We start from the raw sequence: 20,696 nt of genomic DNA, 5'->3' as shown, positions 1-20,696 counted from the left end.
GGCATCAAGATGTCACTGACGTCTAGACGCCAGTGATGTTGGGAGAATCTTAACGCTGATTGGCTTTCGCGGCACAGCGTCACGCAAATTCACCTCAAAAGTTCAATATTTTCAACTCAAGCGATGAGGCGATGGACGCGAATTTCGCGGCTATCGCACCACGCCTACGCATCTATTGCGTCCATCGCGTCACGCTAGACACATCCATCGCGCCGCCCGGCACGAATTCGCGTAATCTCGACGCGCGAATTTGCGAATTCGCGTTTGGTGGGTACACAACATTAGAACGACGCTTTTTATACGACAAAGTGCTGTAAAACGCAACCGTTTTTTACGGCGTTGTAGAGAGGCACAGTAGACGCCGCTTTTTACACCGTAATAACTGTCCGAAGAAAGGTAATAATGAGCCCTGCCCTCTGTTTAACACAGCCAATAAGTTCAATGTTTCTGAAACCAATCAGGGGAGAGCACAGCGAGACCAAAACAATAGATCCACAAGACTTGGCTGCTGTGTAGTCTCGCCACCAGACAATCAGAGATCTCCACCTTCAGATAGTCTGGGGACACTCCTTTCTACAGTGTGTTTAACACACCGGCGAAAACGGCTGGCAACAAAGCAACGCTTCTTGCATTTTTGAAAAGGACACGCCTTCTCGGAAATGTGCGCTCCCCCTTTTCTCGTCCGCAAGGAAACAAACACACAGAGAGCTTGAAAATGGATGCCGAGAGATTAAACTCCGTTTTATCAAATGTGTGCTCATCCGTGAAGAAAATATTTTTTCCAGTGGATGTCTTAGTTACAACATGATTGAGCTAACTGAAGTAGTTTCATGTCGTATCCGACAACGGGAGGCTTTTAATAGATGACGTCCTGATGTTAGCTTTGCTGCTGCTGTTAGCTGTCCCTGTCAGCTGCAGCCACTGATGCTTTCTAGACATCGTGATTTCCTAAAACTGAATAAATACCACACATAGCAATACAAAACTGCTTTGCTAGCTCAATCATGTTGTAACTAAGATATCCGCTGGAAAAGACATTTTTTTCACGGACCATTTAATGAGTTATTACCTATTACAGACACTGCTAACGGCTGTCGTTGTGACTAGTATGAATTTTAATTTAAGATATCTGTCATTCTGACTAGTCAAAACTGAATTACAGATATCTATAACGTCATTCTGACTAGTCAAAACTGAATTACAGATATCTATAATGTCATTCAGACTAGTCAAAACTACAGTTACAGATATCTGTAATTCAGTTTTGACTAGTAAGATTCAAACTATTTTTGCCATTCATGTGTATGGGGTTTGTCATTATAGATATCTACAATTACATTATGACTATCTATAATTCCAGTTTGAGATATCTACAACATCATTTTGACTAGTCATAATTCAGTTGTAGATATCTACAACCTCACAGCAAGAGGGTTGCTGGTTCGATCCCGGGCGTGGGAGCCCTTCTGTGTGGAGTTTGCATGTTCTCCCCGTGTCAGCGTGGGTTCTCTCCGGGCACTCCGGCTTCCGCCCACAGTCCAAAGACATGCAGACTGGGGATTAGGTTAATTGATAACTCTAAATTGTCCGTGTGAATGTGAGCGTGAATGGTTGTTTGTCTCTATGTGTCAGCCCTGTGATAGTCTGGCGACCTGTCCAGGGTGTACCCTGCCTCTCGCCCAATGTCAGCTGGGATAGGCTCCAGCCCCCCCGTGACCCTCAAGAGGATGAAGCGGTTAGAAGATGAATGAATGAATGAATATCTACAGCGTCATTTTGACTAGTCATAATTCAGTTGCGGATATCTACAACGACTAGTGAAAATGACGTTGTAGATAGATATTTACAACATCATTTTGACTACAACGTCATTTTGTCTAGTCATAATTCAGTTGCGGATATCTATAACGTCATTTTGACTAGTCATAATTCAGTTGCGGATATCTATAACGTCATTTTGTCTAGTCATAATTCAGTTGCAGATATCTACAACGTCATTTTGACTAGTCATAATTCGAATTCAAGATATCTACAACGTCATTCTGACTATCTGAAACTCAATTCGATATCTAGAAAGGACCATGTAGATATCTTCAATTGATGATAATTAAAGATATCTTGAACTTGAATTATGACTAGTCAAAATTAAATTGTAGATATCTCAAACTGGAATTACAGATATCCACAATTCAGTTGCAGATATGCGCAACTACATTGGAGATATCTATAATGACAAACCCCATACACATGAAGGGCAAAAATAGTTTGAATCTTACTAGTCAAAACTGAATTACAGATATCTGTAATTAGAGTTTTGACAAGGCAAAATCTAATTACAGATATCTTGAATAAGAGTTTTGACTAGGCAAAATTATGTTGCAGATATCAGTAATGAATATCCAGTCTAGCGATTAAATGTTAAAATGGCTTGCCATACATGGCCTTGTAAAAGATTATGTTTGTTTCTTTTAGCTGGCGAGAATGTGTCGCCGCAAACGCGACAAACATCCACTAACTTTGACGGCGTTTTCTGCGAGCACGGCTGAGCCATTTTGTACCGCTACACGTGTTTCTAGTGGGACTATGTTTACAAGCACAAGAGTTCAGCGAGCCACCAAAGGACCACCCTGCAGATTTACTATTGGTTCTGTAACGTAGGGAGTTTTTTTAAACTCTGAAATTGTATCTGCCCATCTAAACACAAAATCAGGGAGAAAGTCATCAGTCTTTAGTTAAGCAAAGCGTCTAAAGACTGACTTGTGAGTCTAGATGCTGTGTTGCTCTTTTGTATTGCTAGAGGAAATTACTAAAATTCAAAGGATTAATTACTGATCTGTATGAAAGTATAATCACCATGGCTGGAAACGCTGTGCTCAGAATATATCGGTATATAAAATAAATAAACAAAACCTTAATCATCGTATTGTACATTTAACCGTGAACCAACCAGAGCACTACCTCTGTGAGAGACTTGGGCTTGCTAACTGTGTGTATCAGCGTCATAAGTTTTATTTTTATACAGTCTATGGTTTTCCCCCTTTGCAGCACTTCAAAAAGTGGTTTGCTTCTAGCTCTGTGTCAAATAATGCCTACAATATTTTTCAAAATGTATGAAGTCCAAATGTATTACTCATCATACAATTTCCATTTATTAGTCTTGCTTTTTGTTTTGTTTTTATGTCATAATTATCTGAACAATCCTAGCTAAAACATTTATTTTGAGATGCTACTCATTACAGTTATTTCCATGTTCACCAGTAATCATTAGCACAATTTCTAATGTAAAACATATGAAGTTGCGCCACATCTGGGGCCTCATGTACAAAGACCTGCGTGGATTTCCTACTGAAACATGGCGTACGCTTGAATCCAGAAAACGTCGTACGTACAAAAATATCCAGATGTATGAATCTGTGCGTACGCATGAATCCAAGCACATTTCCTTTGTACATCCCAATCAACGTGGAATTGAGCGCACATGTTGAAGTACCCGACCCCTCCCTGTCCACGCCTTCATTTAAATATGCAAATCATATTTAAATGAACCCTGCACCTGAGATTCCCCTCTCTGCATGATCAGAAAACTAAAACAAAAGAATGAATAAGACGGGGAAAAAAGAAAATCTTCACAGAATGCGAACTGGAAACTCTACTCATTTAAGTGAAGGCGCGCAAAGATGTACTTTTTGGCACACTGTCCTCTGGCATCAATACAAAACACAAGAGGAGTGAGTGGGAGAGTGTGTGTGAGGCTGTCAATGCAGTGGGGTCAGAAAAGCGTACACACGCAGAATTAAGAATGAAGTGGTCCGACATTAAGTGAAGTGTGGCCAAAACAGGCGGGGGGACAGGAGAGGAGGAGCTCACCCGTCTGAACAGAGAGTCGCCTGGGGTCAGTTGAAAGCAGACAATTAATTATGTGAACTGGATTTACAGTTTATATTTGTTAATTTTATACACCACTTAGACGGATCACACACTATTGTCTATTGTTGTAAATGAATGCAGAAGTGCGCCGGGGAAAAGGTGAGGCTGATTAGGAAATGTCGCACTTTACGCATGGGTTTATTGACATGAGTACTTTACACACAGAGACAATCAGGGGCTTCTTCGAAAGCTCTGAAGCTGTAGTTTAAAAAACAACAAGTCACTAACTTTAACCACTGACTAGTACTGATGCTGTGAAGGCAGGATAATATTTGGGGGCGCACATATTCAGTGTGCATCATGGGGATTGATATTAGGACAATTAAAGGAATAAATTATTTACTCACCAAGAAGCCACCCATCGCGCACAGTGCCAGCTTGTAGTCTGTTCCCAACCATGCTGTTACTCAGAATGTATGAATCGTGCGTTGAACCAGGCCACCTCGCCACAATCTTGGTTAATTGCATTTGCGCATCACATATGATCTGTACACTGATCGAATGAAAATGCTTCCTGTTGACAAAAACAAATTCATCCTGCGATGGCGCTTTTATAATGTGTGTGCAGTCGATAGCTCCGGTAACATTAGGAAAACCGGCTCTCGCTGCAAATTGCGCTTTAATGTTGGCCTGTTCAGCTGCATATGGGAATTTGATATACCTGGCTGACATGCGGATAATTCCGTCCCACACAGCTGGCATGACTCGGCTCAGGGTCGACTGGCACAGTCCCGATCGGTCGGCCAGCTCCCTCCGGAATGCCTGTGTTGCTAGGAGTCCCGGTGTGGTCAGCACCTGTATGGATACAGGCAGCGCATGGCTCCTCGCTGTATCACGGTCTAAGGTCGGCCGCAGCTCTGCGCACAGTTCCAGGAGGATTGCCCTCGGGAACCAATGCGGCAAATACTGCTAAAACGTTGTTAACGGTATTTTTGGCACCACTTTGCGCATGCTTTTATATCCACTAATCTAATAGCAAACACGTGGGTGTGTTAATTGTTCATCAGTGTTAATTGTTCATGTGTCTCTGATGTGCACATCACTCTGAGGACTAATTGTTTTCACATTTATTTATTATAACAGTTTCCCAGCATCACCTCTAAGTGTCACCAAAGGATCAACAGCTGTAGAAACATGCGCATGCCAGCCATGAAGTTGGCGTTAGGCACCGCACATTTCCACGGTCATTTCACTCTTGATACATCTGAACTTTGCCGTGGAAAAGGACGTACGCCACGTTTTTGTGCGTACGCACCCTTTGTACATGAGGTCCCTGATCTCTGCAAACTGGTGTGATCATTAGGCGATGTTACACATTTTAACCACAGGGTGGCAGTAGTGGTTAAAACTGGCTTTTCCCAGCTGTTGGAGCTACAAGGTTACAATCTGTCGACCACACTCAATCAGCTCTTATTTTTAATTTCATCATAATTCTTGCAGTTACTAAAACGATGTTGCACTGGAAATTAAGCTTCTATTATTCAAACTTGACTCACCTTTACATCCTCCGCAGCTTTTTTAAAATACATTTCCAGTGCTGTAAATTGTTGAAATGTGTGCAGTTTAAATGTAAAATTAAACAATGTATTAAGACTTGCTTTGCTGGTTTTTAAATGGAGTATATCTGGTATAAATTTTAACAGTAACATGAACACCAACACACACTGCTACAATCCATAATCAAGTCAGGAAAAACTTTCAAAACTATTTTATTATATTATTTTAAAGGTTGAATGAAGTCTCTCGCTGTCTGGATGAGGAGGAGGCAGCGGCAGTGGGAGCTGAATTAGTGGAGCTCATCACAGTGTGCAGCTCCTCCTTTGTCTTGATCAGAATGTGCTCCCACTGCCTTAGCCTGGGAGGAAGAGGAGAGGTTATCAGGGTCAAACTGGATCATTTAATTGACTTGTTTTGTATTTTCTTTCCATTATTACAAGAAATTTAAGGGACAGCAAGAAGGACTTCAGCCCACGGGTTCACAAAGAAGCTGGGGAGAATGAGACAAGTAACAGGTTCAAAACACCCCCTCTAGGTATCCTCACCTGCTCTATGTCTACAAGTCCTGAGAAAAGTATAAAGATCAGCCTCCCTGATGGAATCTGATAATTGGCAGTGTAATCAGTGTAATGTTCTCAGCCATAGCCTCTTGTCAAATATGCACACCTATGCAATTAGTTGATTACAGGTGTGTGCAATTAACACATTAAATCAATCAAATAACAATATATTCTGTACCGCAATAGAAGATATGTGGCGATCTAGAGAAAAAGAGAAAAAAAGATCAAATGCAAATATAAATATTATCTTCACCAACATCTGACAACACACTACAGTAACACCGACTTCAAAACAGGTTAGTCCAACTTTCAGTTCCGTTACAGTTCCGTTAGCTGGTTTAGAGACTTGAGGAGTCCAGCCTTACAGAGAAAAAGTTGCAACACATGTCTGTCCTCCAGAGCGTGCTGCCAAAGTGCCTTGAGAAATCGCTTAGTTTACCGTTTCCTCGTCCCTTGGATACATTTCGTGCCTATGAGAACATATGTTAAGATGTGGACATACACTTTAGGTGTCAACCTTAAATTTGGCGATGTGCTTTCCATAAATCTGACGGCACGCACTTATCACACCGTTGGATTGACTTCGTTTACTTCTGCTGGTGGTAAAGACGATGAAAACAGACTAGTTGACAGCATGCCATGAACGTGAGATGACGTTTCACGGCCAAATCAAATAACCAATTGGAGGAGAGCCCTTCTAGCCAATCAGAGGCGGAAAAGGCGGTACCTTCCCCTACCATCCTACGAAAAAAAATATCGCGCACCGGGATAGCTTGTGAGCATAATGTCAAGAAACTCCACACGTTCACAGGCACACACGTTAACATTTATTTACATTAAATCGCAAATTGCAGCCTTTTATGCGGTTATGTAATCGTACAGCCTGACATCGCGATTGCCATTAGATTAATCGTGCAGCACTAGTTGGTACCACTACAGAAAAGTATATTGAGCAGTATTATAAAGATAAACTAAAGCTCTTCACTGACAGTTCCAAAGATCCAGGGATGGGTAGAACAGGAGTGGCTGTTTATATACCGCAATTCAAGATAGCAATCAAGGAAAGAACTTCAGATCATTTGTCAGTATATACAGTGGAAGTTATTGCTATTCTGATAGCCCTGGAGTGGCTAGAAAGTAACAACGAAGGAGAGGCATTGATTGCATCTGACAGTTGGGCAGCACTCACAAGCATCAAATCTTTGAAATCTTGCAGACAAGATATCATCTTCAGAATACATCATATAATATACAAACTGTGCAATAAGGGTGTGACTGTATGCTTTATGTAGGCGTTGAGGGAAATGAGGATGTTGACATACTGTCCAAGCAAGCAATCGAATTTCAAACAATAAGCATGAATATGTCATTAAGTAAGGAGGAGGGGAAAGCAATCATTAAGAAACAAGTACAAAAAACATGGCAAGAATACTGGGACATAAACAACACTGGAAGACACCTTTATAATATTCAAAAACAGGCTGGGGTAGGAAAAGAAGAGGCAGTCATCACCCGTCTCAGGATAGGACACACTGGATTAAACAGCACACTTCACAAAATAGGAAAACACGCAACTGGCACATGTACAAACTGCAATAGTATAGAGTCTGTCCAGCATGTAGGCCTACTGGTTGATTGCAGGGCCTACAAGGAAGAGAGGAACAAACTGAAAACAGCACTGCAGAAAGCAAAGCTAAGTTTCACTGTAGAGAACCTTCTGGGTGAAACAGGAAAGAAAACACAAAACCATCTGATTAAGTACCTGAAGGAAACAGGGTTAATGGATAGGATTTAGTTATTTTTTGTTTGTTTGTTTATTTGTTTATTTATTTATTTGGTTTTGTTTAACTAATCTACTGATCCACACTCCACTTCGGTAGGTGGCGGTATTGCACCTTTAAGTTGGTTGCCAGCCGCCAATCAAATCAAATCAAAAGAAGAAGAGCAAGTTACTGTTGTATTTCCGGTGGCAGCCACAGTCGCTGCAGACCTTTGAACGAGACAGGCAACTGTGTGAAAAAAAATAGCACATTTGATTGGAAACAGTTTTTTCTTTCTTCAACTTGGGTTGTTCACTCAGCGGTACTTGAGTTAACCTGCCTTGTAGAACATCAACATGTACCGGCCAGGTAAACCTACACGCGGACCGCCACCGTTCGGACCTCCACCTACCCATGGCCCACCTTTCAGACACGGAGGGCCCTGCAATGTTCCTCCCCCTGGACACATGCCACCTGCACCTTGCGGGCCATTTTCGAACCCAACACCACCGGATAGCCATTTTCTCCTCAACAGGCCACCAAGAGGACATTTCATCAATGTACGTACCCAACAGGTTAATAAAGCTAGCTCAGCTGGCAAAGCTAGCTAGCTACAGGATTCAGATATGGGGTTGCAAACAGGGCGCTATGCTAGCCAAGAGAGGTGTACATAATCGAGAGAGGTTGTTACAAATGCCAGTCTCTGATTTCTGAACAGACCAGTGTCGTTTGTTTGACTTACATAAATACAAAACGCGGGAATAAAGAATACTTTTTAAAAATGCATGTGAAGGTGTGGTAGAAACCTCTACAGGCTTCTATGAAAACCATACCCAGAAGATATAGAAATGGTAAAAAAGTCGATACAGTTTTAAATACTAGAAATTGGAAAGATTTCACAGTGAAATTATACAACTAAAATTTAAATATAAAGTAATTGTTATGCTAATGGAATGAACAACAATTAAGTTCACAGCGTGATCATTATTGTTGTAAATCAAATGTTTTTAACAGCAGAGCTTTTTAAAGTCTTTTTTGTACAAAGTTAATGACATGGAAGAATCCAGTAAATGAACATTTTCATTACATAAAACAATTCAAAAGTATTTGATAGAAAACTGACCACAGGATGTGTCATACGAAGGAAGATGAAGATTCTAAACTTGTCTAGTTGTGTTTTTATGGAATTGTGAGTTACCGTAAAATTTCTATAGTAGTCGCCCAGGCTATTATTTGCTTAAATCACTGAACTCAACAGGCTTATATTTGGGACAGACCTGTAATTCTTTTTACACAAAACTGTTGCTCAGCAAAGAGGGGAAATAGTATCAAATTGTTTTTATGAACCAGTATGAATAAATTATATAAGATTAGGCTTTGAACAATTTGTCAATTATGTGTTATGTTAAGCCACTCATTTCACTGCACTTGAGGGTTACAGCACCCAGCATGCTGACACAACACCACTTTATCCTATTAAAACAATATTCATAACTTGGGATTTATTTTAATGAGAAACGCTTTTGATTCCATTCATCGGTGGACCCTTACAGACTTAAGGAATACAAAAAACTTAGCGAGTAATTTAGAACACATATTCTAACTTTATGACAACTTCAGGGGAAGGGAGTCGCCACTTTTTTTCCCCGTATTCTGCTGAATCTAAATGGATTATGTTCCTCTCTTGTGTTCATGGTTTCAGTAAAAAGAAATCAACCAAGCTAATAATGTGTAGCATCTCTATATTGACAAAAGTTTTAACATTTATATTTGTATGTGCGATCTAAACTGCTAACTAATGTTAGCTCGAGTGGGTAGTCAACAACCTGGTTGAGACAGGCCTTTATTTGTCAAAATGTGTAGCCACACCAGATTCGTAAAAGACACTGGGCGTTTAATTGGGATTAGGTTTTAATTTAAGTTTTACAGTATTAACAATATAATGTCTAAAACTGCAAGGTAAATCTATAATCTCATATTTCACTTAAAAGACAAATGTACAGATCTGAATGATATTAATGTCAGAAATAGCCAACAATTGCTATTTAATGAAGAGTGGTGCACTAGGTACAATAACCTTAGAAACATTACATTACATATCTTATATCAAACAAATGACTGTCACACCATGTCTTGTGCAACGGTGACGTAGGTCATATGACTGGCTAGACAGCAGAAATCTCTGTGTTTTAATGTCATTCAGCTTCTCACTATACAGTGTAAAGATAAATATCTTAACATGATATTTACTCTACTTTAGCTTAAAAACGACTTCTATTATATAAATGTAATCAAGTATTAGGTAAAAGTACAAGTAAAAAGCACACTGTTGGAATTTTGACAATTATGACGTTTATTTCTTCAGAACATATACCACCATAAAACAGAGGTCTTTTCATGACTTAAAGACTTAAAAAACACAATCTAGTTTTTTTATCATTATTCTGTCTGTCCCTCCTCCATCCTTCCTTCCTCCCTGCCTCTCCTATTTTGCAGTTAGCAACTGCAATTCTTATTGAAATGTAGACAAGTAAAAGTGAAAGTTGACAGAAATTTTTTTTAAGGGGTTGGTGTTTGACCCCTCTCCTGTAATTACACTATAGTAGTACAGTATATTAAAAACCACAGCATACTGCTATAGCTACATGTCTTCAGAGGAGATGGTACAGTAACAGGTGCAAGAAGCATGTTTTGGCTCCTTTGACCCTATGACAGTCTGTATCAAGACAGAGGTATGAAAACCTGTGGCATTATAGTGGGTATAAGAACACATGCTTGTGTCCACACTAGGGTTGGGTCGGTTCTCGGTAATACCAATTCCGGTAAAAGCGGACGTCCGCAAGCTCTGTGCGCACAAAGCGCGACCGCACAGACTCCGCTCCGCGCACCAGTGTCACACAAATGACTGCTCGGCATGTATTTTTCACATCGCAGGAATTTTTCACTGACATTTTTACAGGAAACTACAACGCGGAGGTTCACTCAACTATAGAGTGCAGAAGTCATGCCCCTTTCGGTGAAGCTCATGGGACCTTAGATTGGAAAAAATATGAATGGCAGTGAATGAGGAGAGAAATATTATCTTTTGTTCCCGTTTGAGTTGCGACATGAAATCCAAATATGTCGTTAATGAATTCAAAACATAAATTTTAAGGTCAAGAAAGTCATACTTTGTGGTAAAACTGTTGCGATATAAGCTTTTGAAAAAAATGCAATTAGAAAAACTACACAGGAGGCAGTCGCGTATGTGATGTCATAGCCTTTGCTCGCTTCCAGCAGCTTGGAGTGACTGCAGCCTGGCACAAAACACACAGACATCTTCAATCATAAATCGATTAATCATAAAACAGTGGAATTTCAGCGGGGAGGCCAAGCTGCAGGAAGCCAGCGAAAGCTATGACGTCACATACACGACCTCCTCCTGTGTACTCTTGAGTCTTTCTAATTAAAAAGCTTATATCTCAACAGTTTTAACTCAAACGGGAACAAAAGATAATATTGCTCTCCCCATTCACTGCCATTCATATTTTTTCCGATCTAAGGTCCCATGAGCTCTACCGGAAGGGACGTGACTTTGGCACTCTATTAGGGCTGCCACTAACGATTATTTTCATTGTCGACTAATCAGTCGATTATTTCTTCGATTAGTCGACTAATCATTTTATCGAAAAATGTGTTAAAATTTTGAAAAATGTCGGTCTGTCTCGCCCAAACCCCAAAATTACGTCATCTAATGTCTTGTTTCATACTCATGCCAAAGGGTTTTAGTTCACCGTCACGGGAGAGTGTGTAAAGCTGCCAATATCTGAACGTAAAAAGCTGCAGTAAGAGTATTTTGGGGTACTTTTATAGTACTTTTCTATGAAAAATGACTCAAACCGATTAGTCGACTACTAAAATAGTCACCGATTATTTTAATAGTCGATTAGTCATCGATTAGTCGACTAATCGTGGCAGCCCTACACTCTATAGAAGCCTGAATGACTGCAGATATTCCTCGCGGAGAGTCTGTGAGCACCTGTGACGCGCAGGAGAGAGAGGGGGTGGGGGTGGGGCGGGGACTGAGCTAGGGGGTGCGAGTGCGCATGCGCCGAGGCCTCTACTGTAGCCTGGGGAGTCGATAATGGCGGACAGTTTAGTCTCGAAGAAATCAAAGAATGCGCCACTATGGCAACACTTTGACTTTGAGCCAGACGAAGGAGGCAACCCTTGTTTGCACTGATTGAGTAAGCTAAACCTGCAGATTTATTTGTAAGGAATAAAAGAAACAACGTGTTACTGTCACTCTGTTGTCATATGGCCGTTTTTTATTTTAAATTAGTCAATTGCGTCCCCAAGTGGCGAAAATCCTGTATTACCGACTTGATGCGGTTTTTCACAAAAACTGGACCGTTTGTTTTTTTCTCATACCGACCCAACCCTAGTCCACACTGACATTAAAATATGAAGGCAAAAGAAAAATTTGTTTATAAAATCTTTAACCCTATGGGCCCTAGGCGTTTTTGGGGTATTTTTACTGCCTTTACTTTTAAGCTCATATCACAGTCATTATAAAGGCTACATACACATGCTATATCTTGTTTTTTTCAGGGCAATCTGGGCTAACCAGATTTGCCATCATTTCATGTCCTACTATGTGCCTGTATTTTATATTAATTTTTATATCAATGAAAAAACAAATCCGTGTGACTAAATTCTTACATTTTTACATGTATCTCACCATAGCAAGTTGGAAAAAGACATATTCTGCCATATGTGAAGAGGGGAGTCTCTGGAATCTGGCAATATAAGAACCATGATGCTGGGACATTCTGTCACTTCACAGTTGTCCAAAACATGTGGTTTGTGCCAGGCGGACATGATTGCCAGTGTTTTTTTCATTATTGCAAGAAATTCCATTGACTCATTCACAAGTCAAAAATGTGTTTTATCTGAAAGAAACATGCAATATTTACATCTAATATCATAGAAAAATAATCAACCCAGTGCCATGATGTCCTCCAAGATAATATTTGCCACTTTGTTTGCAGTAAACAAAGTTTGTTGTTGTTTTTCAGTTTCAGTCATATATTGGGGGGGGGGGGCACATGTCCCCCTCAATGGTGACTACGGCCCTGTCATCCATGCATAATTAGGCTACAGCTGTCTGGGTGCGCAAAGGTGAAGTGGCTGGTCTTGTCATACAAAGTTTGATGGAGTGTCAGCTGGACAATATGGAGATATTTGCATCTTGAAAGCCAGACTACAAATGTGGATAGACAGGGAGAAACACATGCAAGCCTAAGACGTGGTAAGATGCGATATTCCTCACTATATGAATTGACTGATAACAAGATCTGTATAATGGATTGTAAAGAAATTCGTCAGGTTTTTATTTTGTAGACAATTAATCTGGATTTATAGCATGATGGGATGACAGCACAATGATGTGTGTGGTATCATTGGAAAGCTCTGCTCCTGCGCTTTCATGTGATATGCGTGGCATTTCTGTGCGACCCTGCATTCACGAGTAATCCAAGAGTAATGTGTGTGCAGAGCTGTATGAAAGCTCTGTTATATATAATTTTAGTGTAACTTTATTATTATTTTTCGCTGTGAAAACATTGGACTACCGACAAGTGCTTTGTCTTGTTGGAAAGCTATGATTCCGCTGTTTCACGTGATATGTGTGGCTTCTCGCTATGACGGTCGCGGAGAAAATCCACAGAGAAGAACTGGTGTGAATTTGGACGCACTATGTGTCGTTCAGGCCCATACGGTTAATCTATCAGAAATGAAACCTGTGATGGAAGAATGGTACATGTGCTGCTGCCAGAGGAGACACTGAATGAGTTCCCTCTGAGAGGTAAGTCGCTAAAAGAGTCTGAGAAGTCCGGGGCTGTTCATAAAACATTAAGTCACTCACTCACAAGTTCTGCAGCAACACATGTTGCACGTGCTACGCTAAATCACGGACGTGAACCAGCTCCTCTTGCTCCGCTGTCTCTGTGCTCGCAGCCATTTTCACACTGAGGCAGGTGCGATGACGTCATCGACGATAGGACGGTAGAGCGCAAATCTCTACCGTGGGCCAAATTTATATCATTTCTACCGTCTACCGCATATACCGTGCAGCCCTAGGTTGTTCCAGTTTTAAGTAGATGGCTTCTTTCATGCCTCTTTCAAACCATCTGTCTTTTCTGGCCAAGATGTGACCGTTGCTGTCCTCCAAGGAATAGTAGGCTATATTCTGTATGCCTTCATACTTGACGGATGTATTATTGAGTCTAGTTTGCCTAATTTTCTGAGCCTCAGAAATAAAACTTGCCATACTTTGCCACTCAGTCCACCTTCTCATTTTCGTTAAACACCACTTGGTGGATGTATTGCTGGGGACCTGAGGACGTGCGTTGTCATCTTTGGTGCAATAGGGACACAAGACACTTTCAGTTTTAATAAACTTTTAATAACTTTGAACAAGTGGACAGCCTTCTGAGGCTACACTCTAAGTAGTATACCCTTGAGCTGTACAAAAAAATAGACTCTCGGTCTCTCACTCTCAGGTGTGCCGTTAAGTTGGTCATATTCGCTCTTTTTGTTGAGATGGTTCTAGAACAAACACGGCACACCGGCTCGTCCAAATTACTGCCCCCCCCCCCCCCCCCCGTCATTTGGTTTAAATCCAAAACACTTGCACACAGGGGCAGTGGCATTTGGTTTAGGAACAAGTTCCCTGTCTTTCTCTTATGCTCAAGTCTCTGTTTTCTTCTCCACCTCGTCTCCCCCTCATGAAGATCGCACTGTGTGTGTTTGTGTGTAGCCCACAGCCCCGCCTCCCCCACAGAGACAAAGACACTCGATGACAAGAGCTTTCCCTCCGTTCATTACACTAATGAAGCAACTCACCTGGCTGCCAGACGATGCACGGCAGTGAACGCTCTTGTCGCCCAGTCTCTTTGGTGGAGAGAGACGAGGAAAACAAACACGCATGAATATGTCAAGTAATCACGGCCGGAAAAGTTACCATCTTCCTTTTAATTTACCATGCAATTAACCGACTTATCGCATATCGCGACAGGCTTAACCACAATTCAGTATTCTATATATTGTCTTAAGAAGTCCTAGGAAATGTGAGCTAAAGCCACATTTTCACCAGCACTTGGTGTAGTACCCTTAGAACTGGTACATAACCCGTACCGACATTAGGGCTGTAGTCTCCTGGTCGACTAGTAGATTATTTGGTCGCTATGCTCTCGTCTGACCAAATTCTCATTAGTCGAATAATCGCCGTGTTACTTTCATAAGGAGAAAAGTGCTACATCAACAGCTTTCCAGGATTAATCCATTATTTCCTGTGGCGGGGGTACAGGCTAAGTTACCTGTGAAAATGGGGGTGTTTTCAAAACACCCCCGTTGTTGACAGAAAGTTGGACTCGCCCACCCTCACGCTCAGCGTTGCGGTGACACAGACCTCCTGGCTGTTTCTGTATACTGACACCATTTCCCTCAGTTGAAATGGAGCTTGTATTTATTTGTATTTTACAGATAAGAAACAATAAATTGTGAAGACAGTAGTGATCGTGAAATCGAAGCTTCATGAAGCAGTGAACCACTTTGACACACCTGCTTCAAGAATGACACACTGCTTTGAAGCATTTCATACAGTCGGAAGAGTGACATCTGCTGGCTGTGTGTCAGAACTGCATCTAAGTGGAAGACCTGGAAAAGCCTCAAGACTGCCTGTAACGAGGCCTCGCTCCCGGTAGTCACGTGATTGTGGGCGTGCCGAAGCAGGGATCGAAACACTGCCTCGGAACACTTGCGCTTCAAAAGATCGACACTGTGTCGAGCAAACTGGCTCGAGCGTAACATCACTAGAAGACAGTAAAGTCTCCACTAAAATAGCATTTTAAGTCGTGTGTGTGATTTATCCTTCAGGGATTTATACTTCAGGATTTATCCTGGCTTCTAATGAACAGAGGAAATCTCCGCTCGTCGCTAGGCTAATGTATACAATGTAAAATGCCATAGGCTGGCACTACTAAAGTTACAGGGCTGCCAACTCTCACGCATTGGCCATGAGACACACAGATTTGATTGGCTTCACACGCTCTCACGCCACACCCCCGATTTCTCACGCTGAAGTGTCCGTCTGAGCTGGCTGTCGGCGTCCGCTCAATATGTAACACAAAGGGTTAACAATTGTTGGTGTTTACCATATGTCCCGCCTCTAACCTCGTATTGCTCATCAATTGGTTCTACCGTTATTTTGGTAACGTGTGATTGGTCCTCCAGCGCCGCTCTCTCCACTGACTTTGTGGGCGCGCGTCACCGTACAGCTCACGGCAGTTCATGAGGGAACGACACTTACACGCGCGTCACCGTTAGCACTCCACACCGGAGCGCCGAGTGTGAACGGTGAGTCGGTTGGTTCAGTAAATAAGCTAAACAAACACCTGTTGATGTTAGGCTAACTGAATGGCGTTCCTTGGCAACTCTTTGCTAGATAATGAGATGTTAATGAGCTAATACTAGCTGAGCTAAGTTTGGCAACTATTAGATCAATATTATATGCCAGAGAAGATGAAATTCCACTTCACATGCTCCATCAGCAATCATAGATGTCATGTAGTGATGACACAGTTCAAATTAATGTTTGTAGTAAGATGAGATGATATAAACAATTTGAATAAATAAAGTGTAAACACTATAAATAATAGCTCCCTCAGTGACAGTCTTCAGCATCCATGGTGTGTGAAGGAGACACTTAGGAGAATACAGATCCACTGCTCCCAGTAAAAACACCAACACTGAGTCATATTTATGTAATAGATAATGGGTGTAAGTGCAACATTTTGCACACACTTGTATTATAATGATTTTGGAGCATTTACATTTTTGTTGATTTACTTTATTTATGTTTAACATGATGAAGCTGACCAACTTGTGTTGACATTATGGCTGTTCTTTAGCCTATACATTCAGATGTTGTTTAATGAATTACACAATTGTAAAACATACAGTATGTTTTCCTCAGGCTACAACAGTCAAAATCTATGACTGTTGCATCTCAAATTGTCCCACTGTTCACATGTCTTGCATCAATATATTTTTTGTCAGATGACAAGTAGTAGAGAGACTGGAGGAGATGGAAGAGATGGAGGAGGAGAGGCAGGAAGAGAGACAGAAAAAAAAAAAAATTGATTCATGCATAATATATGTTTTTACCTGATATCAATATCAATTCGGATCACTGTTACCAACCCAAGTGCAGACCGCAGGCTGGTACTGAAGTTAAGCCCCTTCGGAGTATACTGTTATTGTTGTTATTATAGTTTACCCTGGGAAGCACATACGGACAGATGTGGTGAAGTTATCAGTGTATATTCATGTAACTGATAACATTAGAGAATACATTAACCAAGACATTCTTGTATTTAGTGTAGATATCTAAATATGCATTATAAAGCAGTGATCAGTTTCACATGACGTGAAATTGCATTAAAAAATCATCAATGTACAGGTCGCACTTTTATGTCCCTACCAATGTGAAAATCAGACCTACGCCCTTGGAGCCAAAACAAAAAAAAGTCCCTGTTTCAATGCGCAATACACCTCCCGACCGCTGCATTGGATGTTGGTGGCGCTGTGGCCCAATTGACACCGGGATTGGAAGAAGAAGAAGAAGAAGAATGATTTCCCCCGCTCTTTTCAGGTATGTATGTTAAGTGTTTGCGCTCTTAAACTTGAAGTAACGTTTGCATATTTGTTTTTTGTGTGTTGTGAGATCATTTAAAGGCATCTGAGAGCTTTGTGCATATTATTTTGAGGTTTCAATGCAGCTGTAAAAGTATACTGTAGGTTGATGCCTAATTAATTTTGTCTGTTTTATCGATATAAAACCATTCCTCTATGCTGCTTTATAATTGTATATTAATTACTGTATAGTAGTATATACAAATTAGAATAATTTGTTATGTATGTATAAAGCATCATATACAGTGGGTGCGTACATTTTGTTTTAGACAAAATTAATTATCAACCTTTACTCATCTTTCAAAGGAATGTGAGATGTTTTTCCCACTGTGTTCTTGGTTCATTCTTCATAGGCAACAGGGTTAAGTCTGTTCATGAGGCTTGCCACAATTGCAACGCTGGTCCCGGTGTTACCCCACTCCAATGCAGATGCAGAGAGAGAGAGACTAAAACCAGGAACAGCCTGGCTCTGGATGGAACCCTGTCATCAATAATGACAATAAAGATGGTTGGCCTGGAGTCCTGCTTCACGTGGGAGCCCTCCCCAGAAATCATCAAGGCCTCAAAAAAGGTCACTAGCAAGTACAACAAAGCACACAGATCTTAAGGACTTTGACAGTAGCCTCCCTCTTTTGGGAATTGTTTGTATAAATGGTTAAACTTTAATTTTTTTTTTTTTTAATTTAAATTGGTATTAGCTGCATGTAGTTTGGGGATGTTCAAAAATGTCACAATAACATGGCTTTTGGGGGTTTTCATTTTTATTTAAATGTTTCTTGCATGATGTTGCATATCTGTTTACTATTTGATTACTTTATTTTTATACAGAATCCCAGAGTAAACATGCACAAATTTGAGCCGTGCTGTGTCTTGTGTCGTACTGTTGGGTCAGTTGGTTCAATTGGTACACTCTGAGTTAGGCTAATACATTGAGAACTACTGATGTATAGAGTGCCAAAGTCACGCCCCTTCCGGTGAAGCTCATGGGACCTTAGATCGGAAAAAAATATGAATGGCAGTGAATGGGGAGAGCAATATTATCTTTTGTTCCCATTTGAGTTGCGACATGAAATCTAAATATGTTGTTAATGAATTTAAAACATAAATTTTAAGCTCAAGAAAGTCATACTTTGTGGTAAAACTGTTGAGATATAAGCTTTTTAATTAGAAAGACTCAAGAGTACACAGGAGGAGGTCGTGTATGTGACGTCATAGCTTTCGCTGGCTTCCTGCAGCTTGGCCTCCCCGCTGAAATTCCACTGTTTTATGATTAATCAATTTATGATTGAAGATGTCTGTCTGTTTTGTTCCAGGTTGCAGTCACTCAAAGCTGCTGGAAGCGAGCGAAAGCTATGACATCACATACGCGACCGCCTCCTGTGTAGTTTTTCTAATTGCGTTTTTTTCAAAAGCTTATATCTTAACAGTTTTACCACAAAGTATGACTTTCTTGACCTTAAAATTTATGTTTTAAATTCATTAACGACATATTTGGATTTCATGTCACAACTCAAACGGGAACAAAAGATAATATTTCTCTCCTCATTCACTGCCATTCATATTTTTTCCGATCTAAGGTCCCATGAGCTTCACTGGAAAGGGTGTAACTTCGGCACTCTATGGAAAATGGTATATTTAAAAAAAACAACAACAACAACAAAAAAAACGTTTTTGTTGTATGGTAATGATGCTGAATGGACCATACAAAAAATTGCAGTGTATGTGGCAAAATTTTGGTTGGCCCCACCAAATCTCACTCCAAGGTTTTTTGAAAAGTTGGCAGCCCTGAAGTTAGCATGTTGTATTTGTTTGGAGAACGTGGTAAGTGTGACAGTTGTTTTGTCGGTGAATCTTGTGAGCTGTAATGGAGCCAAACTATGTGCCATTACCTGTGTTACATGTTGCTGTTGTCCCTGGTTTTTTATGAGAAGAGAAAAAGATCGCTAGACCCTAGGCTAGTTTATACAATGTAAAATGCCATAGACTTGTGCTAATAACGTTAGCATGTTGTCTTGGTGGGGGAAATGTGTCCAGATAAAGACAAGTGTTTGTCTGTCAGTTCTGCGATTTATAGTGAAGCCAATTTGCTTACTTGTGTTTGAAAATGTCTCTATTAAGCCATATTTAATGTGTGTTTTGAATCAACTATATAAATAAAGTTTGATTTGAACTAAACTTTACAGCACTTAACACAGTCCTCCACTGCTGACTAGTGTTTTGGAGGTGTAACTGCAGAGTGACACAGACACCACCACACAAGTAAAAATAACGTGCACATTTTTTTTCCCCACGACTAATTGATTAGTTGAAGATTATGTGCGACTTTAGTCGACCAAGATTTTCTTTGGTTGACTACAGCCCTAACCGATATATACCTTAACCCTAGTGTGGTTTAAGTTTCCACTGCAGACAGTGCTCTTAATGTTGGCAGGGTTGTTACATTCTGGTTTTAGCCGCATCAACCACGAAAGTAGCGTGACATCATATCTAATGCGACACAAGAAACATATCTCAGGAAACACTATATGGCTATTACAAAGAGACAAGCTTCGTTTGAGAAAAGGCTCAAGGCGACGAAGAAGACAACCACCTGTGGGCGAGACAACAAAGATGGCACAAGAGGGTAAGCTAACCTAGGCTTTTGTGTCCTTTGTTACAATTGAGTCATCCGCTGTAATGTACTTTAACGAGCTAAAGTTGCTTGTTAGCTTGATAGAAACCAAACAGCCCAGCAGTATAAAAGTTACAGTAAGTTGGTTAGTCAAAGCAAGCATTATACATCATGCGTTGTACTTGTTAGCCATCTTCTGGCTACTGAGTGGGTTATTGTGACAGCATATCTCACTATTCTCTGAATTTTTCGAAGTGAACCAAACAATCAATAGATCAATAGAGAAAATAACATACACATTAATAATGAAAATGTTCATCAGATACAGCTTTACAGAAAATAGTTATAACTTAGCTTCACATCAGCAGGCTGCAACAGTGAAATCCTTTTTTCTGATTATACTAACATTATACTGTTACTTAATAACTCCCCACTAATCACACCACTATGCGACAGTTGCTGTTACTACTGCTGTTGGCTGCATTATTCTGCATTTTGCGTGCAATGCTTTTGTACAGTTTCTGTGTATTATATACTTAACTTACACACGTATCCATTTGTTCTCTTTGATTTTCTCTATTAATCTATATCTATTTTGTCCTTGTG

General features: G+C 40.5%; 1 protein-coding gene across 1 annotated transcript in view; it reads left to right on the top strand.

Annotated features, from left to right (window-relative positions):
• The first annotated feature begins 7,916 nt into the window (after positions 1-7,916).
• The window catches only part of LOC117248359 (uncharacterized), a 41,297-nt gene continuing 28,517 nt past the window's right edge, over positions 7,917-20,696 (top strand). The window contains exon 1 of the mRNA XM_033613374.2: positions 7,917-8,304. Within this exon, the coding sequence (XP_033469265.2) occupies positions 8,101-8,304 (204 nt within the window). The 5' untranslated portion in view covers positions 7,917-8,100. The remainder of the gene's footprint in view (positions 8,305-20,696) is intronic.

This window comes from Epinephelus lanceolatus, chromosome 17 (assembly GCF_041903045.1).
Source record: "Epinephelus lanceolatus isolate andai-2023 chromosome 17, ASM4190304v1, whole genome shotgun sequence".
Taxonomy (NCBI): Eukaryota; Metazoa; Chordata; class Actinopteri; order Perciformes; family Serranidae; genus Epinephelus; species Epinephelus lanceolatus.
Note: the sequence above shows the minus strand (reverse complement) of the source record. Positions and strands in the feature narration are given on the sequence as shown.